This window comes from Ascaphus truei, chromosome 3 (genome assembly GCF_040206685.1).
Source record: "Ascaphus truei isolate aAscTru1 chromosome 3, aAscTru1.hap1, whole genome shotgun sequence".
NCBI classification, from domain to species: Eukaryota; Metazoa; Chordata; class Amphibia; order Anura; family Ascaphidae; genus Ascaphus; species Ascaphus truei.
Genome location: NC_134485.1, coordinates 63,041,192 through 63,065,056, shown reverse-complemented (window position 1 = coordinate 63,065,056; position 23,865 = coordinate 63,041,192). Strand labels below are relative to the sequence as shown.

Sequence of the window (23,865 nt, the reverse complement as noted above, 5' to 3'; positions counted from 1 at the left end):
CCCCTTTAGGTGGTGTTTGTGGATAGGAGTGCGTTGATTCAGCATGCAGTGTAAGGCCGAGCTCAGACAGGGTGCCACGTCCGCGCTCTTGCATGCGCGCCTCCACCGCGCGCTCCTGTAGTCCAGCGATCTGCGCTCAAACTGCAGGAGTTTGGTCGCGGCGTTTGGGGGGTGGCGGGGGTGGCGGGGGGGCGTGACCAACACGTCATGGAGCTGGTTCACCTTTATTGACTGAACCAGCTCACGTGACGCGACTGCAGCCCCAAATTTCAATTTGTGTTGTGGCGGCAAAATGTTGCAGCGTCAACGCTGTAGTTTGCCGCCACAAGCAGTTTCTAGTGTGACAACTGTCATCCACTAGACTGAAAGAGTGACGATCGTGGGCACGCTCTGATCTGGGCCTAATATGTATAGATACATATATATAATAAAACACAGAGAACAGCCTGCAACAGATCACCAATTAAAGTGCTATAATCAGTAAATAGTGTTAATAAAGTATACACTACTGATGGTGCTTGGGATAATAAATGAATGTGAACCAAGAGAAAAAAGTATCCCAATACAAGCACTCTAGCATACAAAATTATTACATTTATTAATTGCATCACATACGACATATATTGATTAAAACCATGCCACAGTGTCACTGAGACAAAATGAATGAGCTAAAAACCTCAGAAATTAGAATAAAGAGTGACTGATAGTATGTATATATATATATATATATATATATATATATATATATATACTGTCTGTAGAACAAGCAGTGTAGTGGCTACAGATAACACAGTGGTTAAATACATATATTAGCTAACCCTTAGGTGTGGTGGCAAATAATTAGCCTACCAGCACCCAGACCGTCCGGTCTAATACCTAATTACTTGCCTCCACGCCTAAGGGTTAGCTAATATATGTATTTAACCGCTGTGTTATCTATCGGATGGCCAGGGCAAGAGTGAAACCGCTTCTAAAAAAGCCGTTTAGACACAGATTGGACATGCTATAAGGGCACTTTAAAAGCGGTTTGTCACACTTCGGAGCTACTAAAATAGGCTCCTAAGTCTTATTACATCTGTACAGTGTGTATATATGGATAGAGAGATAGATAGATAGATAGACTTAAAAACACCATGTTGCCCAGATTCAGCTGCAATAACAAAAGTTGTGACCAGATAGGTACTGTAGCAGAGGCAGCACTCAGAGGACTTAAGAAATGTTAACAGTTCATTCCAAGAATTGACATAGACAATAGACATTGTAACTCAACACATATTCATCTTTATTTTTATAAAGGAACAAACCGGACAAACATAATTCCAGAAGATGAACTGGACAGCTTTGAAAAAGAACGCGATATTGCAATCACTGTCGAAGACCCGGAGAATCAACTGTTGGAGACTGACCCGGAGAATCAGCTGTTGGAGACAGACCCGGAGAATCAACTGATGGAGACTGACCTGGAGAAGCAACTGATGGAGACTGTTGTTTAGCTTTAATTTCGTAAACATCTACTGTGAACATTACTAAACTATCACTGAGCTGAGATTTGCCATTTGCTTCACAAGCCGGGGTTGGACACAATATACAGCACTTTTTCCATTATGAACTGTAGCAATAAGGCCACTTAGGCTTTCTAAACTGTGAATAATTTACTCATCTTCATTGTAAACTGATCAAAAACTCCAGTAGTAACGCCCAGATACACCAAACTTGGTTAGATTAACATAGAAATAACACCATGCTAATAATAACGCTCATTAGTTGCACTACAATCACGTGATATTAAGCATATGCTAATGAGATATACAACAGCCGTTATTTTTACATACATTATAATGAGTTTTGTGGATATGCGTTAACCTAAATAAAATAACGCCTGTTACTGTTTTAGGTAAGGCCACGTTATTTGCCCTGATTTAACCGAGCTTAGTGTATCTGGTCCTAACTAAGCAATTCTAGGGGAGAAAAAAAAACTGAAATGGCTTTTTATGGCATTCCATTTGTTTGATACATATTGTGCTGTTTTTTGCACTGGTTGTGCAAACTGGAGACAAGAAAATAGAGCTCTGTGTTTTCTACCTAAAACCTTCATAAGTAGAGACCAATAAATGAGTGATGTCCACCACACAGTACCTGGTGTACGTGTCAAACAAGGGTGGCCATTATCATTCTTCACTAATGGTGCTAAAGTAGGAATTCATAACTATCCAGGTTGTTTCATACCTATTTATTTTTTATTGTTTGTTTATGGAAAAAGTTATCCAGTTATTCTACACTCACAGACACCTACGTTATAAAATGCATACAACTCTAGTCATATACGCTGATGCACATTCACACCCATTAAAAGTCACATATGGACTCCTGATGATGTTACTCATAACTGAATGACACATTTAGAAGTGGATGTTTTTTCCTCGCTGTTGAACAAAGAAGCTCCAGAAGTTAAGCTGAGAGCATCAATTCGATGTTCAATCTAGATAGAGCATGAACCCTGGCAAGTTTCACTGCGGTGTATACAGTTGCTTTCTGGTACCTTAGGCTAAAAGAATAAACCATCCACACTTCAAAATCAAACAGATCAGTATATAGAGTTTAAGAAAAGCGATATGCTAGTGGCACAATTAAGGCGAGAATGAATTTCCGTTGCATAGGCATATAACAAATGCACATATGTTTGCCTCTGTTTTATTTATTTATTACTTATAACGTTTTGTTGAATGTTCTTCCTGCCGTATTTTTGTAATTTTTTGGATGTGTTTGCGTTATTGAATTATATGTGTCATTGATTAGCTAATACTGACGTCGACATATGAAAGTTAGACGCCTGACCTGTCGGTGCCAGAATTCTTATCTCTTTGCTGCTAGGGCAGCTGGGAGTGCACTGCTGATCTATTACAGTCCTGATAATAAGGTCCATTCGTCATTCCATGTTCTGTTTCCTTTGTCTTGCAGCTAAAGTATATTGTAAGTTATATTTTTAATTTATGAAATGTGAAATATTATATTTATTCTACTACAGAATGTTAGTAAGGTTTTTGCCTGTAAGTAAATATTGTTAGAATTATTTATTTTTTTAAATTGATTCAATGTGTATGTTATAATATTTGAAAAAAAAGACTACCTCCACAGATGTTTTACTGTGCCTTAGCTCAGCATATGCTGTCGAAAACCCTGACGTACCTTACGTACCTTTTTTATTAGGTTTTTTCCAATTATATGTTTCTGAGCTACTGTCCAATTGCACAAATGTTAGTTTTAGAAGCAAAGCTGAAATGCTTGTGATAAGTAAAATACTGCAACTTTATATCTATGTGTTAGAAGTATTTTTTTCAGTACCTTGATGTTATTTTGATTTGGATTATGCAATATTAAAAAGCTATGAACAATAGAAAAATGTATGCTGTCTTTGAATGCCTTAAAGAACTGCTTATTGCCTTCTGCGAGCCTTGAATAAACAAGTAGTGAAGACAATACATACCATTGTCTTACACTCGTTATGCAGAAGAAAGTAGGCTTGTTTTTCTTCCCAATGATTCTTTTAAATGTTGGCATTTTGCCTTAAAACACAAAAGAATGTTAATGAGTAAGGCATGGCTGAGAATTAGTGGTAAATCTGGGACAAAACACTACTTTTGCATTGCAAATACCAATGATAATACAGCAACTAAAACATACTGTAAGCGCCATATACACAAAACAAATTCCATTTTCTGCTATTAAAAGTAGAGCGAGAAATAACTAAGAACATGATTACTAAAACGACACGGTTTTTATTATACTGAACACCTAAGAACTCGTGCAGTTAATCTCACTTTCTGGGTTTTGGTAAAAGCCTGTTTTTTTTCATAGTACGCAGCCTCATTCACAAATGTGGGATACACAGTGCAGTCTCCTTCATAGGCTATGGTCTTCCCAGCCAGGGTGAAAAACATCGGGTCGCCAGGATTCAACTCTTGCCAGTCTCTGTCCTGTAAAATATGAAAGGGGGGGGGGGTCCCACTTTTATCGTTTCGTGTGGTGAGTCGTTATGCTATTGTGGCCACCCGCAGCACTTGCAGGTGACATGCACAGTGTGTGCTGATGAGTCCTTTTCATCTGGTCAGACTCCAACAGCTACTGTATGTTGTACTCATTGAAACAAAAAACAAGACAGACAATAAAATGCTGGGAAGAGTAACGGAAGAGGACACATCAGCATCATAAATAATTTACAGGAGTTAGTCAGTAGGTGGAAAGGGATTAACGCAAAAGGCAACGTTCCATAATTCTGTACTAACACTACACTACCCAATAACTACAGTACTTAAAACAGTTCTTTGATGATTTCTCCTTGTCGGTCCATCAAATACTAAACGTTTCAAAGTTGGGGCTAATCAAAATGCATTAGGAAAAAATATATTCATTTTCTTAATTAACCATTTTTCAAAACCTATAACAATACCATATAGTGGTGACACTGACTGCTACAGCACAATTAACTACATGACACCCGGTTCAATACTATATTGCAATATGATAGTATCCATAAGCATTTAACTTGTATATGGCATATTGCACCACATACAGTAGCAGCATGTATCATGTATGCCCTTTAAAGCATAATATTACACAACGGTGCTAAGTTTGTCTACAATGCAAAATGAAAATACATAATGTTCTGCTCCAACGCCTTCATGGTTCCTCCTTCAAAACAAGCTGGCAAAGATTACAAGGCACGCAGTTAATGATACTCTATGAATCAAGAACATTGGACCTCTGCATCTATTTATCGTAAATCACTTTCTTCACATTTGTCTAATCAAGCCTGAGAGATGAGCATACTGTTGGTAATGCTGTAGCAATGCCGAGTAGGCCAGGAGAGACATTTAAAGGGTCTGCTTGTCCTGGTTATATTCTTTCCTTTTTTTTTTTAATACCTTTCAATTTAACACCTACTTTAAATACTTGAAGTCATAAAAAAGTTGAAACATTGTATACATAAATCAGACTGAAGGGGTTAAGGTTTGGGGTTTTAGGGTAAGGTGTTAAGGTTTTAAGGTAAGGGGTTAAGGTTTGAGTTTTGTGGGTAAGGGGTTAAGGTTTGAGTTTTGTGGGTAAGGGGTTAAGGTTTTTAGGATAGGGGGTGGTATGGGTTTTTAGCGTAAGGAGTTTCTTTTTATAGGATAGGGGTTAATGTTTGGGATTTTAGGGTAAGTGGTTAAGGTTTTTACGGTAAGGGGTTAATGTTTGAGTTTTTAGGTAAGGGGTTAACTTGTTAGCGTAAGGGGTGAAGGTATTTAGGATAAGGGGTGAAGGTATTTAGGGCAAGGGGTTAAGGTTAGAGTTTTTATGGTAAGGGGTTGAGATGTTTAGGGTATGGGGTTAGGATTTTTAGGGTAAGGGGTTAAGGTGTTTAGGTTAGGGTTTTTTGGGTAAGGGGAGAGGGGATACATTACTTGCAGAAGTGCACTGTCCTGGCAGCCAAATATCCCGGTAGTGACACGCCCGCAGCTAATTGTCTTAGATGCTAGATCAGAGGTGTTGCCAGACTGACCACTGGAAGAACAGGTCTTACCTGAAGGTTTTCATGAATAATTGCAGTAATGTCACCATTTTCATTCCTTGGGTAATCTACTTTTTCCATTACTTTGTACACTTCAATGCTGCATGGTGGAAACTCTCTACCTACAAGCAGCAAAGACAGTGCATATGTGAAGAGTCCACGTCCAAAACAGATTAAATTGCACGAGAACAAAATAATGGCTATACTATTATATAAGTATACGGCGAAAAGATCACTATTATATCTGCACTCAAAAGCCCCACAGTAATATGTGTATAACTGTCACATTAATCTTTAACCAGCATTAATCACAACTTAAAACTACATTTTAAAGAGTCTTAATTAAAAACATAGTGTGTAAATAAATGTAAGAAATAAGTAAAACCTGGTGTTCGTGATAAATGTATCTACACACCGTTTTTAATTAGACTCTTTAAAATGTCATTTTAAGTTGTAATTAATGTTGAGGAAAGATTAACGTGACAATTATATACACATACGGTGGGGCTTTTAAGTGCAGATATAACCGCCTTACACTTATCGTGACAGTTACCTTGCACCCGCCCTAATATTATAAACTGAGCAAGGGTTTTTCTTTAACTTCATATATAGTTATATAGCTTTAGCACAATGTGTTACACATGAATTTATATTCATATCAATACTTATTTTGTGTTTTTGGGACAGTGCACATAAAAAACATAAATTATAAGAACACATTCAGTAGGCATTTTCTATCTTTTGCCATAAAGCTGAATTTTAAGATAATAATCTAGAGAACGCATCTGTACCTTCATTGAAATGTTGCACAAAATCCAGGGCATATTTCATGACCATCCTCATTTGTTCCAAAATATCAGCTCTAAGAATACCATGAGGTTGTGGCCCCACCTCCACACCTGTGAAAACAAAGCAACCAACAGTATCAATGTGTGAGTTGTTACGACATTTAATCGACATTTAATCAACTAACAAAATCACTCTGGGCGTGAATTATACTGTTGAACGGTTGCATTCTATTTACCGACAGGGTGTTTCGCAACAGACCGGGATGCTGCATATTTCATGCTGGGATGATCAATTAGTAACACAGAGCAAGGCACTGGAGTCAGGGAAATCTGTGATACAAAAGACCAAGTTTTATTCCAGTGATGTGGAGATTTTTATTGGTATTTCAAATATACAGACTGGTACATGAGGTTAAAAAGGAGATCTTGGGCCATATTGTATATTAACCTTACGTAGTGATCAAACGAAGGCCCACCAATTGGTTTTTGCACATTTAAAGCAATGTTCCCGGTGCGCTCCTACCCAGAATGCATTACATGCACATTCCTTCCCAGAACAGTGTTGAAAAGAAACCATGGTCTGCCCTGAGTGTGTTTCTCTTTTCCACTGAGAATTACACCTCTCACACACAACCTTGGAGAGACTGTGAAGAGAGACACCCTTCCGTGTAAGATGACCCGGGTATTCCATCCCCCACTTCGGTTGATTTGCCACAGTTTTGGAAATGCCTTTCTATTATTGAGAAAATAGTGGTTGTGGTGAAGGAAGCACTCAGGAATCAGGATTGTAAGAAATGTACTCTGTGTTTTATTCCATAAGCAGAGCCGGTACAGACATGTGTCGTTTCAGGGCCCAAAGGTCCTTTCCTCAGACCCTACACCTTTAGGGGTTTTGTGCCCTGAAACATCACATGTCTGTACCTGCTCTGCACATGGATTAAAACACAGAGTAAGTTTCTGACAATCCTGATTCCTGCGTGCTTCCTTCACCACGACCACTATCTGCAAATTTTGGATCCAGTTTTGAGCCGCCGGGATCAACGTAGGGTGAGCACCAGTGAGAGGACACTTTATTTAGTTATCTATGAGTAGCGGTGTGTCACTTTGACTATATTTTCTATTATTGAGAAAAATGTGAGTGCCCTTTTCTCAGGCTTTAAGTACATTGTTTACACTGAGTTGAGAACATATTGCATTATATTATGCTCTTTTCATTTTTGGTGATGAAATCTGCGCTCCCCAACTTCTGAAGATCGATCATCTAGGGAGGAAAATAACGGGAACATTCCCTGCACAGAGCTGTATTTTTCACACGTTCATTGTTTTGGCACCATATCCCCCTGCTTCACGTGTGGTTTATACCTTTAACAGTTAGTTGATTTTTTTGTCACAGGATTTAACTGTCACTTGAATTGGCACTATAATTGTATTCACGATCCTACTGTATACCAGAGGTGTGCAAACTGGGGGGGAGGGTGCGACCCCCGGGGGGGGAGGGGGGCATGAGATTGTCTGCAATGGGGGGCGCGGGGTTTACAGAGGCCCCGTGCGCTTCCCGAAGGCACTTCATTTAAGTGCCGGGGGAAGTGGAGAAGGCCTCTGTAAACCTACACTTACCTTGGCTCAGCGGCTTCTGGAGACGCGTTGGCATGGCAACACGGCGTCAAATGAAAAAAAGATTGCGCTCCCCAGCTGTATGCCACCAAGTTCACGTTTATTATGGGACACGTTTATTATATGAGCGCCCTTCACTTCTTTGTATAATACATTTTTACCTGGATATAGTGACACATCTGAATTGTAAAGTCATCTCTGGAATCTTCCAGAATGAGTGTGGCACCCATGTGTGACGTTGTATTGTGAAGATCAAATATAACATCATATGCATCGTCACTGCCTTTTGGCCCAAATATACAGTTGATATCCTGAGCTGTTTTTACTTCATAAGGCAAGTTCGTTGTCTTTTCTTTTCTGTGACATTGCACAAAAAAATAAAACTACAATTAAATGTTTAAATCAGAAGAATTTCAAACGTTTCTTAAAGCATTGGACCCACAACAAAAATGATAAAAAAAATATATATATATATTAAACTAGCTGAATTACCCGGCATTGCCCGGAGGGGGGAGGAGAGGGAGGCGGAGGCGTGGGGGGGAGGAAGTGTAGGAGGGGGGTGGGGGAGTGAGGAGGGGGGAAGAAGAGGAGGGAGGAGGAAGGGGAGGGAGGAGGAAGAAGGGTAGGGGTGAGGGGGGAGGGAGGGGTGGGAAGGGAGAGGAAGGGGGGAGGGGGGAGGAAGGGGGGAGGAATGGGGGGAGGAAGGGGGGAGGAAGGGGGGAGGGAGGGGGGGATGGAGGGGGAGAGGGAGGGGGAGGGAGGGGGGGATGGAGGTGGCGAGTGAGGGGGCAGGGGTGTCCAAAGTAGGGAGAGTTCAAAATATATATTTTTAATTTCTAACAATAGTTTACCTAAAACATGCTAAGCATTGCCAAAAAACTATACTTTTACAAAGTAACCCTAACTGTACCCTAGCCAATTGCATCCTATCAAGTAAAGATTATAATTGAGAATGGCAAGAAAATCACAAAAAGGCTACACTAAAGCTAACATTTCAAAAGAAAAGCTCTTTATTCACATGCTTTTGTTTCGTTCGCACTGTTCGCAGTGGAACGCAAGTATGAAGCGTGAGGCATTTAGCTAAAATCACGAAAACCGCTTTAGAACCGGAACCGGAAGTATTGAACCGTTACTTTGGGAACCGATTATGTCTCTTCCAAATATTTATCTAGATTCCAAATATGAAGTTAATCGAACAATTCCCTGAGTTAAGAGTGAAAAAAATGACCTTTTCATGAACATTTGGTCGGGGGCTACCCGAAGCTATGGGCCAAACATATCAAAACCTAAACTACGCTCTCCCTTTTGATCCTATTAGATAGCATGTCCAGTTTGGTGGCTCCAGGATTAAGCATGTGGATTTGTATATACGGGCAAACGAACAAACTTTCTGAATTATAGTTTAGATTGCATTAAAGCAAATTCATAATATCCAGATATTAATGCTGTATTCTCAAATTAATGTTTGCATAAGATGACCAGCTTCACCTTCCAAAATTAGTCAAATATATACAAAAGATCCTTATTGGTGTACTCAAGTGCTGTCTCTAAATAAAACTTCTGGACAAATATTAATAGACAGCACTCCAGAGAGATTGGTGAAAAATGGAAGAATTTATTAAATGATCAGATTATCATTTCGGTCATCTTGACAAAGGACCTAACAGGGAACAAAATCTGATAATTTAATACATTCTTCAATTTTTCACCAGGTCCTCTAGAGTGCTGGGTATTAATATTTGTCCTGATTGAATGCTGCTTGCTGTGGCAGTTTGAGCACCCGTGGCAGCTGGCTACCTGCATACAGTGCGAAATGCATAGGTAGTTCTTTTTTGTACATCCGTTTTTTGCTTATGATCAAATAAATATATTTTTATGGACGCCCCCCTCTCATTTTTGGTGGTGCACCGCATCTCCTTATTTTTTCTTCATTATACCTGGATACATGGGAGCGCTCCTTTCAAATACATCAAAATAAAACTTAACATTTAATTTACATGTTATATTGTTTAGTATTGCTTTTATTGTATATTTTAGTTAAACCTTTTTGTGCTTTTTGCTTCTCAACAGTTGTTGCATGCAACTCCTATTAAGGTTCATTTTTCTGCAGTCTTACGATACTAGTGCGTTCTGCCAGTCCTGTTTTGTTATGTGAGCAAAATATCTGCAAAAGCTGTGGATAAGTATTGCTACTTTTCTTTCATATTATTGCAATTTGTACTTTAGCTGTTTTCAACAGCGCCATTTGCACATAACAGTGTTTCTCTATATATTTTGTGTATTTAATACAGCGAGTAAAAAACATATTTTTCTTTTTAAATTACTTTCTGGGTCGCCTAAAAGTTATTGTTGAGTGAGTGTTGGTAACTATTATAAAATCACTCCCTGATAAAATCCTGCACATGTGCTAATCCCAATTTTTGGGGTTAGAAATAGTGAAAGATAGGAAGCTCTAGAGCCTGTGAGGGCATTGGGAATGACCCGCCATCCCTCTGCCGTCTGAGGTTGGGCGAGTGTGGAAGTCGGGCCCAGCTCCCACCAAGACCCAGCTCCCCTCCGCCAAGGCCTGGAGGCATCCCCCAGCCCCCCAAGGTAAAATTCTTCGGAGGAGGGATTGAGTGAGAGAGGAGGGGTAATTGACAAAGAGAGGAGGAGGGGAGATTTAAGTGACAGAGGAGAGGGAATTGAGTGAGAGATAAGAAGGGGGAATTAAGTGAGAGAGGACAGGGAAGTGAGTGAGAGAGAAGAAGGGGGGTTGAGTAAGAGAGGAGGAGGCGAAATTGAGTGAGAGAGGAGAAGGGAGAATTAAGTGAGAGAGGAGAGGGAATTGAGTGAGAGAGAAGAAGGGGGGATTGAGTGAGAGAGGAGGAGGAGAAATTGAGTGAGAGAGGAGAAGGGGGAATAAAGTGAGAGAGGAGAGGGAATTGAGTGAGAGAGAAGAAGGGGGGATTGAGTGAGAGAGGAGGAGGCGAAATTGAGTGAGAGAGGAGAAGGTGGGATTCAGTGAGAGAGGAGGATTGGGGAAGTAGGACAGTGGCTCAACAAAAAAATGTGTGCCCATTTATTGGCACGCCTGAAAAAAAGATTGTCCGCCCCTGAGCTAGAGGCACTAAAAAAATGTCAACTATTTTGTCATATGAATTGATTGCTCCAATTTTCCTCAAAGTTGGCTCACAAATTCAGCAACGTTTTAAAGCAGCAGTCCAAGCTCCCATTTAATTTGTGCATCAATACAATCCACACAATGATAAGTAATTAGCTAAGTTGCCGATCGGTCTGTTCTCCTGTGATCGATTGGCGAAGATTCGGCTCAGGGTTCACTAAATGGTTGTCAGTGCAGCCGCAGAGAACCAAAGATGCAAAGTTCTGTGGGGAAGATCATGTGACCAGACAGTCACTATATACATTTGGTGCACTGCTAGAGAGAGGGCAGGGATCAAAAAAGGGGTGTGCCAGACCCTTTTTCAGAAGAGGAAGGGGACATGACTTTGTAAATGGTTGCTAGAGAAACATAAAATGCTTGTTACATTATAATACATTCAAAATGTCATTCAGTGTTGTTTAAAACAAATTATAATGATAGAAAGGAAGTAAATCCCTAATGGACGTTTTAACGCGTCTGAGGATCTTTTTCTCTTTTTTTGTAGTTGGCACTATGCCTAATAAAATGTTTTGATTTTAACTTGCCTCCAGCCAAATTCAACCTGCCGTGCTAAGCCCTCTCTCGTTTTTCATCTTTAAAAAAATGCTACAAGTATTTTCTCATAGTACAAAGCTGATTCATTTAAAAAAAAAAACACATGTAGGATATTGCTTGGTCTGCAGCTTTAACTCAATATAAGGTTAAAAAGTAATTAGCTTAAAAATCAACGCGAAAAAACCCCCAGAGGTTTAAACAGACACACGTGGTCGCCCATACTGTACATATCCGTGGTCGTCCATACTGTACATATCCCTGTCAGCCACAACCCGAACATACTCAGAATATTTTATATCCAACAACAACTTTGCTAATTCAGTTACCACTGTAGATACTAAGAATTCAGTTGTGTATAAGATCAGGAAAATAAATACAGGGGGGTCCTAATTATGAAAGTTTCCCAGCTGCAAAACGGGTGGACAAAAAGTCACCAGAGTTATTGATAAAGAACATTAAAAACAACAGGATTTTTTCCTTTTGTAAATGTGTTGCCGTGTTTTCTCACAGATTTGACCCCAATTTAGCTAAATTCCGAAGTACGGGGAAACAGGTTCAGGCGAGGAGAAACCTGCTTGTGCAGCCAACACAACACAGATAAACACTATACACCTGATACATAAAGCTTGGCCCCTTGCAGATGCATTTACCAGAACTCCCTCCTACTGTCTCAGTACGTTCTTCCTACCAACCAATTAGAATGTAAGCTCTTCGGGGCTGGGACTCCTCTTCCGAAATGTTACTTTTATGTCTGAAGCGCTTATTCCCAGTATGTGTTGTTCGTATTATTTGTTATTGATATGATTGTCGTGTGAATTACTGCTGGGAAGCGCTATGTACATAAATGGCGCTATATAAATAAAGACATACATACATGAACAATTTCTTCACAGTGCAGGTCTCCTCTAAGACAGAGATACACAGGAGAGCTCTACTCACTGTTCATAATGAAGTTCACCATTTAATGTGACAGCCACGAACAGTGGAATAACAACGTTTCAGGTCCCATATGGACCTTTCATCAAATATTTAGTAACAAATACCGTAGTCAATGTAGATTTATCACTGCCTTTTTTTTTTTATTCCCACCCCCAGGTGTGAAGCAGGGGTCTTAGGATCTGAACCGCGTTAAGTTCAGCTCCAGTGAATCCCCTGTCCCCCAAGATACTTACATCTGAAGGTGATGTCGGTATCTTAAATCTGTTTAAAGGTCCAGTGGGCAAATAGGAAGCCGCACAGGATGATGCTGTGGCCACCTATTTGCGAGCGGGACCTTTAAAGAGACATGTTCCATGCCCAGTTTAGAGATAAGTATTTCAGGAAGCAGTTGTTCCCTGGGACTGAAATTAACGCTGTTTAGCTCCAAAGAAACCCTACTTCAAACCTAGTCCAAACATGTTTTTTAAACTCAAGAGGTAACGCCACATTAACCTTTTGCCACAAAATATAAACTTGGAAAAGAAACTCAGTTATAGAAGGACTACTGATCATGTATAAGGTTAACATTAACTTCTATGTATATTTTTATATATATATATATATATATATATATATATATATATATATATATATATATATATATGAGAGAGAGAGAGAGAGAGAGAGAGAGAGAGAGAGAGAGAGAGAGAGAGAGAGAGAGAGAGAGAGAGAGAGAGAGAGAGAGAGAGAGAGAGAGAGAGAGAGAGAGAGAGAGAGAGAGAGAGAGAGAGAGAGGATATATATACTGTATATATATTAAAGTCACACAGATACACTTTCTTACCTAAGATTTTCAGAATCAAATACTCTGTTCAGGTCAGTGTCAACATATCTAATACATTTCTCCACCGCTCTTGGGTTGGTAATGAATGGTCTCACCTCCATGCCAGGTCTTGTAATCTCTTCTCCATGTTTCAACCAGTGCTTAACTAAAACAACTCCTGATAACTCATTGCCATGAGTGCCTCCAAATATAGCAACTCTACGCACAGGATCAGTTCCACTGCTTACAGCCATGACTGTAAGAGAGAGAGGGCTGCAATCAAAACCTGAGAATACCAGAGACTTACATATAGCACAACACAGACAAGACAGGCAATGGACTATGCCTCAGGGCAGATCTAACTGACAGCAGGCTAAAGATCTCCAAACAAGTCTGGCAAATATTTCACTTCCGTATTTGGTTATTATGCAGCTGCAAAATTCTATGGAAACTTTCCTCTTTACTGTAAACTAAAATAGCTTTTAAACACACTATAGATTAGATACTTGCAGAAAAATACAGTGTAAAATCTCTCTCTCTCTCTCTCTATAACCTTTGAAAGAATTGACACTAAAGGTATGCATTTTATTAATCTCTCTAATCGGGTTGTCACAGGTTAAGTAACTACAAGAAACAGTCAATTCGCTGCTATTACACAAACACACTGTGTGTTTTAAATACCTGGGTAGTGTGGAAATCACAAGTTGTAGCTTTTCAAGCAATTTATACGGAATCCTTTTCATTACACATTGCTTACCGTGTCTGTATTAGTTACTAATTACTTGCCCTTTGAAGCTTTCTTGTAAGTATTCGAACAGCTCAGCCCTTCCAGAAGACGAAGCAAACACTTACATTTTGTTAACACAATTGAGTAATTGGATACCATGTTTCCAGAACTTAGAAAAACATGCTATTAAACATAACTCACCTCCTCCAAATGACTTCTTTTCAAGGCAAAGCTCCAGAGATCATGCACTGAACTGTATGTACAAAGAGAAAGTGATCATTAGCCTGTTTCATGCCTAAACTAAGACACTTTCCAATGGGCATTTAACTATTCAAGTGCTGATGGTAAGATGCCTATTATGCGTGTTAAAGGGCAGTTTGTGCACTTTGTCACTGCAACTACAGTTCTCTTCATATGCAAATCCTCCTTCCAGTATACACAGATAACAAACTTAATATTCTGATACACAGCTAAGCATTTCGTGGAGTGTTTTCTTATACAAATTACACCACTGGTGGTATACAGTATGAAGAATGAGTATAAACGTGTCAAGTTGCACTTCCTATGTACCAACGTACTCAGACATTACTGTTGTGATGCAAAGGGGCCCAGAGACCAGTATAATTAAGTAATAATCCCAGAAGAACAGGGCTTTACTGGCCAACAATGCCCTGGCTGGAAGAGTTGAAGGCCTGAGGAGCAGCCGAGGGACTTTAACCCAGCCAGGGCATTATTGGCCTGTAATGCCCTGTTCTGAGGGGATAATTACTATTATAGGCTAAATGTAGGCTTTTTTCATAAATAAGACACTTTTGCAAAGTTATATAGATTTTTTTTATTAAAATAAAATGGTAGATACATTAAAGCACCTCTATATACACTAAGGGCAAGAGCACACATGGCGCTTCGCGACTCTGCGTGGCTGCATGTGCGCATCCACGCCTCCATCTGCTGGGCGGTGTGTGATCATCCCCAGCAGACGGAATGATCCGCGAGCCGGCGGGGGGAGCCGGCGGGCAGGGGAGTAAGCGGGGGAGCGGGTGGGGGAGCAACGGGGGGAACGGGCAGGTGGGCAGCGGATAAATAAATAATGTAATATTATAATAATAAATATGTGAGAATAAATAAATAAAATAATAAACCTCGTCCCCCCCGTCACCCGTCCCCCAGCAATTTCAGCAGCCAATCAATGAAAATGTCTGGACATTGATTGGCTGCTGAAACTGACGTCGCGCTGCTGTAGCCTCAAATCAAACTTTTGAAAGACCCCCAGCTACAGCAGCGGCGACGCCGCCGTGTTTCGCAGCCAATGGTAGTTTCAACAATGAACACTACCATTGGCCGCCAGGGGTCGGTGACGAACGCGCGCGCACGTCGTCTAGCCCTGTGTGTGCTCCAGCCCTTACACTGCAGATATCTATAGCCACACACTGCTTCCCCCTCTGTACACACACACACACACACCACACTGCAGCTCTACACACACACAACAGCTTCACACACACATACACACACACACACACACACACACACACACTCTTTAGCTACACCCAAATTGCTGCTGCTACACACACCACACACACTGCAGCTACACCCACAAACACTGCTGCTGCTGACACGCTGACGCACACACACTAGACAGACAGAAACTGCAGCTACAAACAAACTCTGCTGACAGACAATTAGGCCTCGGCCAAGGTGGCGCTGAGCAGGCAGGCGCGCTCACGCTTGCCGCGATGAAACACATTGCGGCTATGTGTGTGGCCAGCGTGAGCAAGCGCCTGCGCCCGCTCGGCGCTTAGAGCAAGCAAATTTGAATTTGCCACACTCGCAATCGCGTCACGTGAGCGGTTCGCCCAATGAGGACGAACCAGCTCCATGACGTCGTGGCCGCTTCCCCAGGCGAGTGCGCGCCTAGCCGGCCACAAACCGCCCGCGCCGAGCAGGGCGCAGCACACGAGCGCCAGCACGCCCGTTTCCTGCCTGGCTGCAGCCTTACTTTGCAACTACAAACACACTCTCTCCCTCCTCTCATTGTGTCCGTAGAGCTCTGTTCATGGAGGGAGTGGGAGGAGTCAATGCCTGGCTGCTGCCTCCTGACCAATCCCCTGCCCTGCCTCAGAGCTGTTCTGACAAAGGAAAAGCTGAATGGCTAAAAATAAAAAATTGGCACGCTGCCAAAAATTCCGGGCATTACTGAATTAATAATGCCTGGAATTTTAGCCAATCAGAGAGCAGGGATTTCAATAATGTTACAGCTTTAGCCTATAATTAAGTAGTAATCCCCTAAGAACAGGGCATTACTGGCCAATAATAATAGCCTATTATAGGCTAAATGTAGGCATTTTTTTAAATAAATAATAGACACTTTTGTATAGTTAGATAGATTGTTTTAATTAAAATAAAATGGAAAATACATTAAAGCACCTCTATAGACACTTACACTGCAGTTATCTATATCCCCACACTGCCGCCCCCTCTATGTACACACACACACACACACAACACACACACAACACACTGCAGCTCTACACACAAACAACAGCTCCACACACACGTACACACACACTGCAGCTTCACACACAAACACAAACTGCTGCTACACACAAACTCTGGTTCCAAGGTGTTTGTTTCAAGGTGATTAAGGGGTTAATTGATATCAGAATGTATTTGCTATGCATTTTTTTGGCAACGGTGGACAGAGGGCCCTTGCTGCAAGGGGCTTCATATTGATGAGATAAGTAGAACTGTATTTATTTTATTATGCTAGATAATGTGTTTTAAACAGGCATACCCCGCATTAACGTACGCAATGGGTCCAGAGCATGTATGTAAAGTGAAAATGTACTTAAAGTGAAGCACTACCTTTTCCCCTCTTATCGATGCATGTACTGTACTGCAATCGTCATATACGTGTATAACTGATGTAAATAGCGCATTTGTAACAGGCTCTATAGTCGCCCCGCTTGCGCACAGCTTCGGTACAGGTAGGGAGCTGGTATTGCTGTTCAGGACGTGCTGACTGGCGCATGCGTGAGCTGCCGTTTGCCTATTGTTCGATATGTCCTTACTCGCGAGTGTACTTAAAGTGAGTGTCCTACAACCGGGGTATACCTGTAATGGACAAATAAACTATTATCCATATCTGGATAATAGTTATTTTGCACATTACTGTATGTGTTTGGGGGGGGGGGGGTGGTATTTATTTATTTAAATTTATAGGACAGGTTTATTTTTTTTACATACAGGATTGGTTCCTTAGGTCTGCGGGGACCTCTGGAGACCACCTGAGGACTCCCCGGACGCCCACGGGTACAAGGCTGCGGACCCACGGGGGACACCTGCAGGGAAGAACCGGGGGCCCTACAGCTGTGGGGGCCCTGAGGACCCGTAGGGACCACCCGAGGGCCCCAGACCCCTGTGGGAACCACCCGAGGACCCTCAGACACCTGTGGGGCTGACCCGGGCCCCCCAGACACCCGCGGGCCCACCCGTGGAGACCCCATTTGGGGCCCACGGTGACCCACGGAGACCACCTGGAGGACCACGGCGCCTAACGGGGGCCTCCAGACCCTGTGGGCACCCCCCTCTGGTGCACTGTGTGGGCTGCGGACACCCGTCGGGGCCACCAGGGACTCCCGTGGGCCTGGGGTATTAACCCTGAATGTAAAAGAATAAATCATGTATTCATGGGGGGGCACAGGGTGTGGGTTATGTATTGTTTATTAAATATAGTGATGTTTATTGTGGTTAACGGGGGTGGGGTAAGGGGGTATTGTCCACATGCCAGGGTGGGTAGGCCTCCTGAGTGGGTAGTGGGGGAGGGTGTTTAGGCCTCCCGGTGAGTGGTGGGGTTGGTGGGTTAACCCCTTAATTACTATAGTGGTTAATAACCGCTAAGGTGATTAAGGGGTTAGGGGACATTACATTGGCTCTTTTTATTCTTGTGCATGTTTTGCAGTACCAGAGGGGACATGGACGGTGATGAAGATGAGGATGGCCTTCATCGTGGCAGCCGGGCAAGGGTGAGTGCAATATGTATTTATTTTATTTCTTGTGATGAATGTATTTTAAATGGGCAAATGCACTATTAATAGTAATTTTACCCATTACTATACTGTATATGTTAGGGGGCGTGGGGGGGGTGTATTTATGTAAAAGTATTTATGTGTTTTTAAATTATTTTTTGGGGGCACAGAATTGGTACTGCAGGCAAGTGGGGACCCCCGGGCACCTGCGGGGAACACTCGAGAGCCACCGCCGGCCTATAGTATCATTGCTGTGCATCCCCAAAATGATGTAGATGTACTGCATGTAGGTGGTGTATTATATATATATAGCAACTGTAAATATTCCTGTATATTCATTTGCATGTCTTAGACAGGTCTGCAACCCTGTCTTTTACCATTATCACCCAGCAAACAGCACTTCCACTGCAGCAAGGGATTCTGGGAAATGACATGCAAATGAGCACACAGTGCCACTTTTTATCTCATGCTCACATTACATGAGCAACCCTTAGTCAATGCATGCTGCTTTAAACACAGCTTTTAAGCAAGGACTTGGGAGATGCAAAGTCAGTTAACCCACTCACAGACATGTTTCAACCTTGATGGGTATCATCAGTGTGAGGTTGGCTTGCTGACATTTGCTCAAATGAGATAAGAGTAGGTAATCACCACGACTATTAAGGTTATGGTGGGTAAAAAAAGTGACTAAAACCCTCCACAGTAAAGCATAAAGCAACTGTAAATATTCCTGTACAGGCATACCCCGCATTAATGTACGCAATGGGACCGGAGCATGTTTGTAAAGCGAAAATGTACTTAAAATAAAGCACTACCTTTTCCCCCAATTATCGATGCATGTACTGTACTGCAATCGTCATATACGTGTAAATAAAGCATTTGTAACAGGCTCTATAGTCTCCCCGCTTGCGCTCAGCTTCGGTACAGGTAGGGAGCTGGTATTGCTGTTCAGGACGTGCTGACAGGCGCATGCATGAGCTGCCATTTGCGTATTGGGCGACATGTACTTACTCGCGAGTGTACTTAAAGTGAGTGTCCTTAAACCGGGGTATGCCTGTATATTCATTTGCATGTCTTAGACAGGTCTGCAACCCTGTCTTTTACCATTATCACCCAGCAAACAGCACCGTAGCAGTATTAACCGCTAAGGTAATGAAGGGGTTAAGTCCACCCGCAACACCCTCACAAGGCCTAAACACCCACCAAGGGTCAGATACCACCTTCACCCACCCCCGCTACCCACAATAAACCTGGCACGGGTGCTTAACTTTTTCATTGCCTTAGCGGTTAGCCACTAAAGTAATGAAGTGGGCTGTAAATGCATTTTTTCTGCCACGAATGCATGCCGGGGGTCTCCGTTGCTGGTATTAATGTGTATCAGCTCTGGAGACCCCCAGCATCAATCCGAGGCAGGAAAAAGGCCAAAATATTTTCTAAGTGCCGTCCCGCCGCCGGTGCCGATACTTCTCCCCAGCAACTTGCCAACGGCAGGCCGGGTTGGCGGGAAAATCTCAATTCTAGAGTGGCGATCAGCTGCGAAAAGCTGCTCGGGGCTTCTAGAATTGAGCGGGTTTCAAAAAGTGGTGATGAGTGCCAAAAGTGGCTTATCGCTACGCGGCTGCCGATAACTTTTTTTCGGAAAAAAAAAATGCCGATTGTTTGTGTTTTTGGCAGCTTATCGGCGCTTATTGAATCGCCGGGGCATTTTTGGCAAACAAATGGCGAAAAACGGCTTTTTGGCGCTTACTGCATGAGGCCCATAGTTTCAAAAGCTTGGGTCCTCCTGGAGAAATTAGGACCATCGATTTGCTGGAACGGGAGATTCTGGTGGCTTGAGATCGGGAAGGATGCTAAGAGCTTCGTGTTCTCTTGCTCTATCTGCGCCCGGACCAAAACACCTAGGAATCATCCTACGGGGTTATTACAACCTCTCCCGATTCCAGACTGCCCTTGGACTCACATCTCTATGGACTTTGTGGTGGAGCTTCCCTTATCTAAGGGCATGACCACGATCTTCGTGGTCGTGGATAGGTTCTCCAAACAAACTCACTTCATCCCTTTGAAGGGGTTAACTAATGCGGCTAAACTTTCATTATTCATTGAAAGAGTTATTCATTTGGGAAATATTCCGACTCTATGGAGCCCCTGAAGTAATCGTGTCGGATCTGGGCTCTCAATTCATCTCCAAATTCTGGAGGGCCTTCAGCCAACAACTTGGAGTGTCTTTACACTTTTCGTCCACTTATCACCCCCAGCCTAATGGACAAAAAGAGCGGACTAATCAGTCCTTTGAACAATACATCCTTTGTTTCGTCTCTGACACTCAAGACGATTGGGCAGACCTCTTACCCTTGGGCAGAGTTCTCACATAATAATTTACAGAGCAACCCCTTCAAGAATCTCCATTCTTCGCTAAATATGGCTTTCATCCCTCAGCTCTTCCCTCTTTAGGAGCCGAATCAGGAGCCCCAGCCGTGGATAACCGGATCAGCAACTATTGGAGTTATGGGGGAAAATCCAAAACAACTTTCTGAAAGAAGTATCCATGCAAAAGAGGCCAGCAGACCGGCATTGTCATGAGATACCAGCATATAATCCTGGTAACAAGGTATGGCTTTATACCAAAAACATCAGGTTAAAAGCACCTACGACGAAGTTATCTCCCAGATTTATTGACCCTTTTCCTATCATCGAGAGGGTCAATCTGGTGGCATACCGGCTACGCCTCCCAGCCTCCATGAAGATCCTGTCTGTGTTCCATATGTCCCTACTGAAACCCTTTGTACAAGATCCCAGGTCTCCTGGTCCCCATCGCCTCCAGAACCTGTCCTGGTGGAGGGAGAATAGAAGTTTGAGGTACAGAGGATCTTGGTCTCCAGGCGATCCAGAGGCACTATCCAGTACCTGGTCCATTGGAAGGGCTTTGGCCCTGAGGAACGTTCCTGAATCCCCAAGGGATCGACTTCACGTCTCTCGCCTGGTTTGGTCATTCCACGTCTCTTGCCTGGTTTGGTCATTCCACTGGAGACAGCCCTCGAAACCATTCCTGGAGCGTCCTGAGGTTTCTCCTGAAGGGGGAGTACTGTGAGGAACATGCGCAAGCTCCGCTCCAGAGTTTGATTCTGACTTGATGCAGGCTTTTCTCATCAGCTTCTGCTGTGTGCACTCTGCACACAAACGAATAAACACCCTGGTTTCACTTTCAGCCTCTGCTGACCAGCAGTTCACCGATTGGCTGATTCACCTTTTAAATGCTCAGTCTCAGCACCTGTTACAGTACTCAGTGCGCAAGCGCAGGAATAAAGATTGCACACGCTCAGTAGATTCGGTACCCTGTACGCATGCACAGGAATAAAGATCACGCATGCGAAGTAGATTCGGTACCCAGTACGCATGCACAGGAATAAAGATCACCCATGCGAAGTAGATTCGGTACCCAGTACGCATGCGCAGGAATAGAGATCACGCATTCGCAGTAGAGGTGGTACCAGGTGTGCATGTGCAGAAATACATTTAGTGCATGCGCAGTAGCGGTAGTACCTAGTTTGCATGTGCGTGAAAAAAGTTCACACATGCGCTCTTGAGTTGATCAAAAATCGTTAGCAAGTGCGCTTGTGCAGGATCAGTTTACGCATGCGCAGTAGAGTCAGACACAAATAAATAGGAGTGAAACTCTTTGGCGGCGGCCAAGGGTAGCAGCAAATGATGTTTGCCGTTTGCAGGGTGTGTAAATAAACGTGTGTGGAAATAAAATATGGTAAAAAAAATCTTAAAATATGTTAAGATGTGAATAGTGTACAACACAAAGAATGTCATAGAAAATCTATATTGAAAGTGTATTTATTATACATTAAACATACATTGTGCACTTAGCATAAGATAAACTTTTTAAAGTTACATTTTTTTGCTGGCGCCTACAGGGTTTTCATGGGAAAAAAATCCTTGTCTTGTAACAAAAAACTGTAACGCGAGGGATGTCACGGTTCAAATACGTGAGCGCCGTCGCACTCGTGCATGCGCAAAAAAAATCTATGCCGGGTTCGACGCACATGTGCTGTGGTGGCCGGGCTCGGCGCACTTGCGCAGTGGCGGCCGGGCTCGCCGGATATGCGTAGGAGAAACAACAAGCCAGCTTGGGAGACAGAGGCCCCAGAGGCACCCACATACAGAGACACACACACAGAGGTACCAGAGACAGACACACACAGAGGTAGCAGAGACACACACACAGAGGTACCAGAGGCACAGAGGTACCAGAGACACACACACACACAGAGATGCGCATGCACACACACACAGACGCACATGCACGCACACACATACACACGCACAGAGACACAAGCACACACAGAGACACACACGCAGAGACGCACACGCACACACACAGACAGTTAGGCTGGGGCCATAGAAGGGGTAGCAGGGCTAGACCGCGCTGACGCTGAGGCTCGCCTGCTGAAATCTGCGCGATTTCATGCCCATGAAGGCGAGCCAGCGGGCGCGATCGGGAGGCGGGGGGAGACTGAGGGAGGTGGGGCAGTGACGTCATTGGGCCAATCGCCCGCGACACACCGACGTCAACGTCACTGCTCCGCGCTGATTGGATGTTTTCAGCCGACAGCGTTCTGAAAAACAGTTTGGCTGTCGGCTGAAAAATCCAGCGCCTCAGCACGCCTGCGGACGCTCGCGTGAGCCCCCTCTAAAGACATCCTAATGGAACATGCAGGGGCTCAGCGCGGAGCGTCCGCACAGCTCAGCGCTGCTTGTCCTTCTATGGACTCAGCCTTAGTATAACTATAGAAGTGCAAATAGCTAAAACAGGTGTGTGCCGAGCACGCGCGTTCTAAGTCAAATTTTGTCACCGACATTGTGTTTTGAATTTTAGTTAAAAATATCATACAATATCTGTGACAAAACAGTGACCAACGACGGCTGAGCACGCTGGTAAGTATGAAAAATGTATTTACCTAAGCGCCGAGCGCCGGTGAGCGTGTGCGCGCGCAGTTGAGCAGGGACTTGCATATATATATATATATGCAAGTCACCTCGCCAAGCGCCGCCCGCTCAGCGAGCTCAGCGCTAGTGGGGACGCAGCCTTAGTCACACTTCTTTGTGTTTTGTCACTGAAATTGTTTTGATTTTTTAATTAAAAATATCACCATCACAAATACTATTTGTGTGACAAAAGACAAAGTTTGACTTAAAATTCACATTGAAGCACAACAGATGCAGGAATTCACTGTTTTGGGGCACATGTGGAATAGAATGGGCAATAGTCTCATGACGATATTAAGTTGATATTAAGTTATTGTAATTCTCAGATCTGTCTAGCATAATTGACTTTAAGAAAATAGCACTGATTTTGAGTCAGTCAAATTGATTTTTATTATCTCCTTCAGTACTTTTTTTTTTCCCCCAGAGCCACCAACTCCCTTTTTTATAGGCTCTCGGAAACTTCACATCTCTTGCCCGCTGCGTTTAAAAATATATAATGTGCTGCCAGGCTTTTTCCCGCCAAAGAGGAAAAACTGCTAACATGGACTGACAGAGAGCAGGACGAATGTAAAAAAAAAAGAGGCAGGGCGCGTGACAAAAACAAAATCTGTTGCTCGAAGCAGAGAACTAGAAACTGTAACTGTTGTAATTTGTATTGTGACAGGTGTGACGCTAGCGAGTCACGTGCAGGCGAGGGTTGCAGAAAGAACTGCTGTGTGGCAAAGTGACC

The 23,865-nt window shown here is 42.9% G+C and overlaps 2 protein-coding genes across 6 annotated transcripts in view; one reads left to right on the top strand and one right to left on the bottom strand.

Annotated features, from left to right (window-relative positions):
- TRPV3 (transient receptor potential cation channel subfamily V member 3) overlaps positions 1–3,310 on the top strand; it is a 47,569-nt gene extending 44,259 nt beyond the window's left edge. For all 3 annotated transcript variants that reach the window (XM_075594138.1, XM_075594139.1, XM_075594137.1), the window contains one exon: positions 1,297–3,310. In XM_075594138.1, coding sequence (XP_075450253.1) covers positions 1,297–1,493 — 197 coding nt within the window. In that variant the 3' untranslated portion in view covers positions 1,494–3,310. The remainder of the gene's footprint in view (positions 1–1,296) is intronic.
- On the bottom strand, positions 1,259–13,767 carry ASPA (aspartoacylase). Of its 3 annotated transcripts, none has more exons than XM_075594142.1 (8): positions 13,410–13,767; positions 8,112–8,307; positions 6,573–6,666; positions 6,340–6,447; positions 5,561–5,670; positions 3,819–3,974; positions 3,485–3,563; positions 1,259–1,472 (listed from the first exon to the last, which is right to left on the bottom strand). In XM_075594142.1, exons 1-7 carry the CDS (start codon positions 13,640–13,642, stop codon positions 3,501–3,503), a joined length of 960 nt encoding a protein of 319 aa, XP_075450257.1. In that variant the 5' UTR covers positions 13,643–13,767; the 3' UTR covers positions 1,259–1,472; positions 3,485–3,500. The 3 variants fall into 3 exon arrangements, with proteins under 3 accessions (XP_075450257.1, XP_075450255.1, XP_075450258.1); XM_075594140.1 differs by having other exon boundaries at positions 1,259–1,418; XM_075594143.1 differs by lacking the exons at positions 1,259–1,472; positions 3,485–3,563 and having other exon boundaries at positions 3,757–3,974.
- Between the last annotated feature and the right edge of the window lie 10,098 nt (positions 13,768–23,865).

Bases quoted from the DNA above. Each gene is read 5' to 3' on its own strand.
- ASPA (XM_075594142.1), bottom strand. From the start codon at position 13,642: ATGGCTGTAAGCAGTGGAACTGATCCTGTGCGTAGAGTTGCTATATTT. The intron at 6,667-8,111 runs GTAAAAATGTAT...TTTGTATCACAG, and splicing joins AGATGTGTCACTATATCCAG to ATTTCCCTGACTCCAGTGCC. The intron at 6,448-6,572 runs GTAAATAGAATG...TTGTTTTCACAG, and splicing joins TGTTGCGAAACACCCTGTCG to GTGTGGAGGTGGGGCCACAA.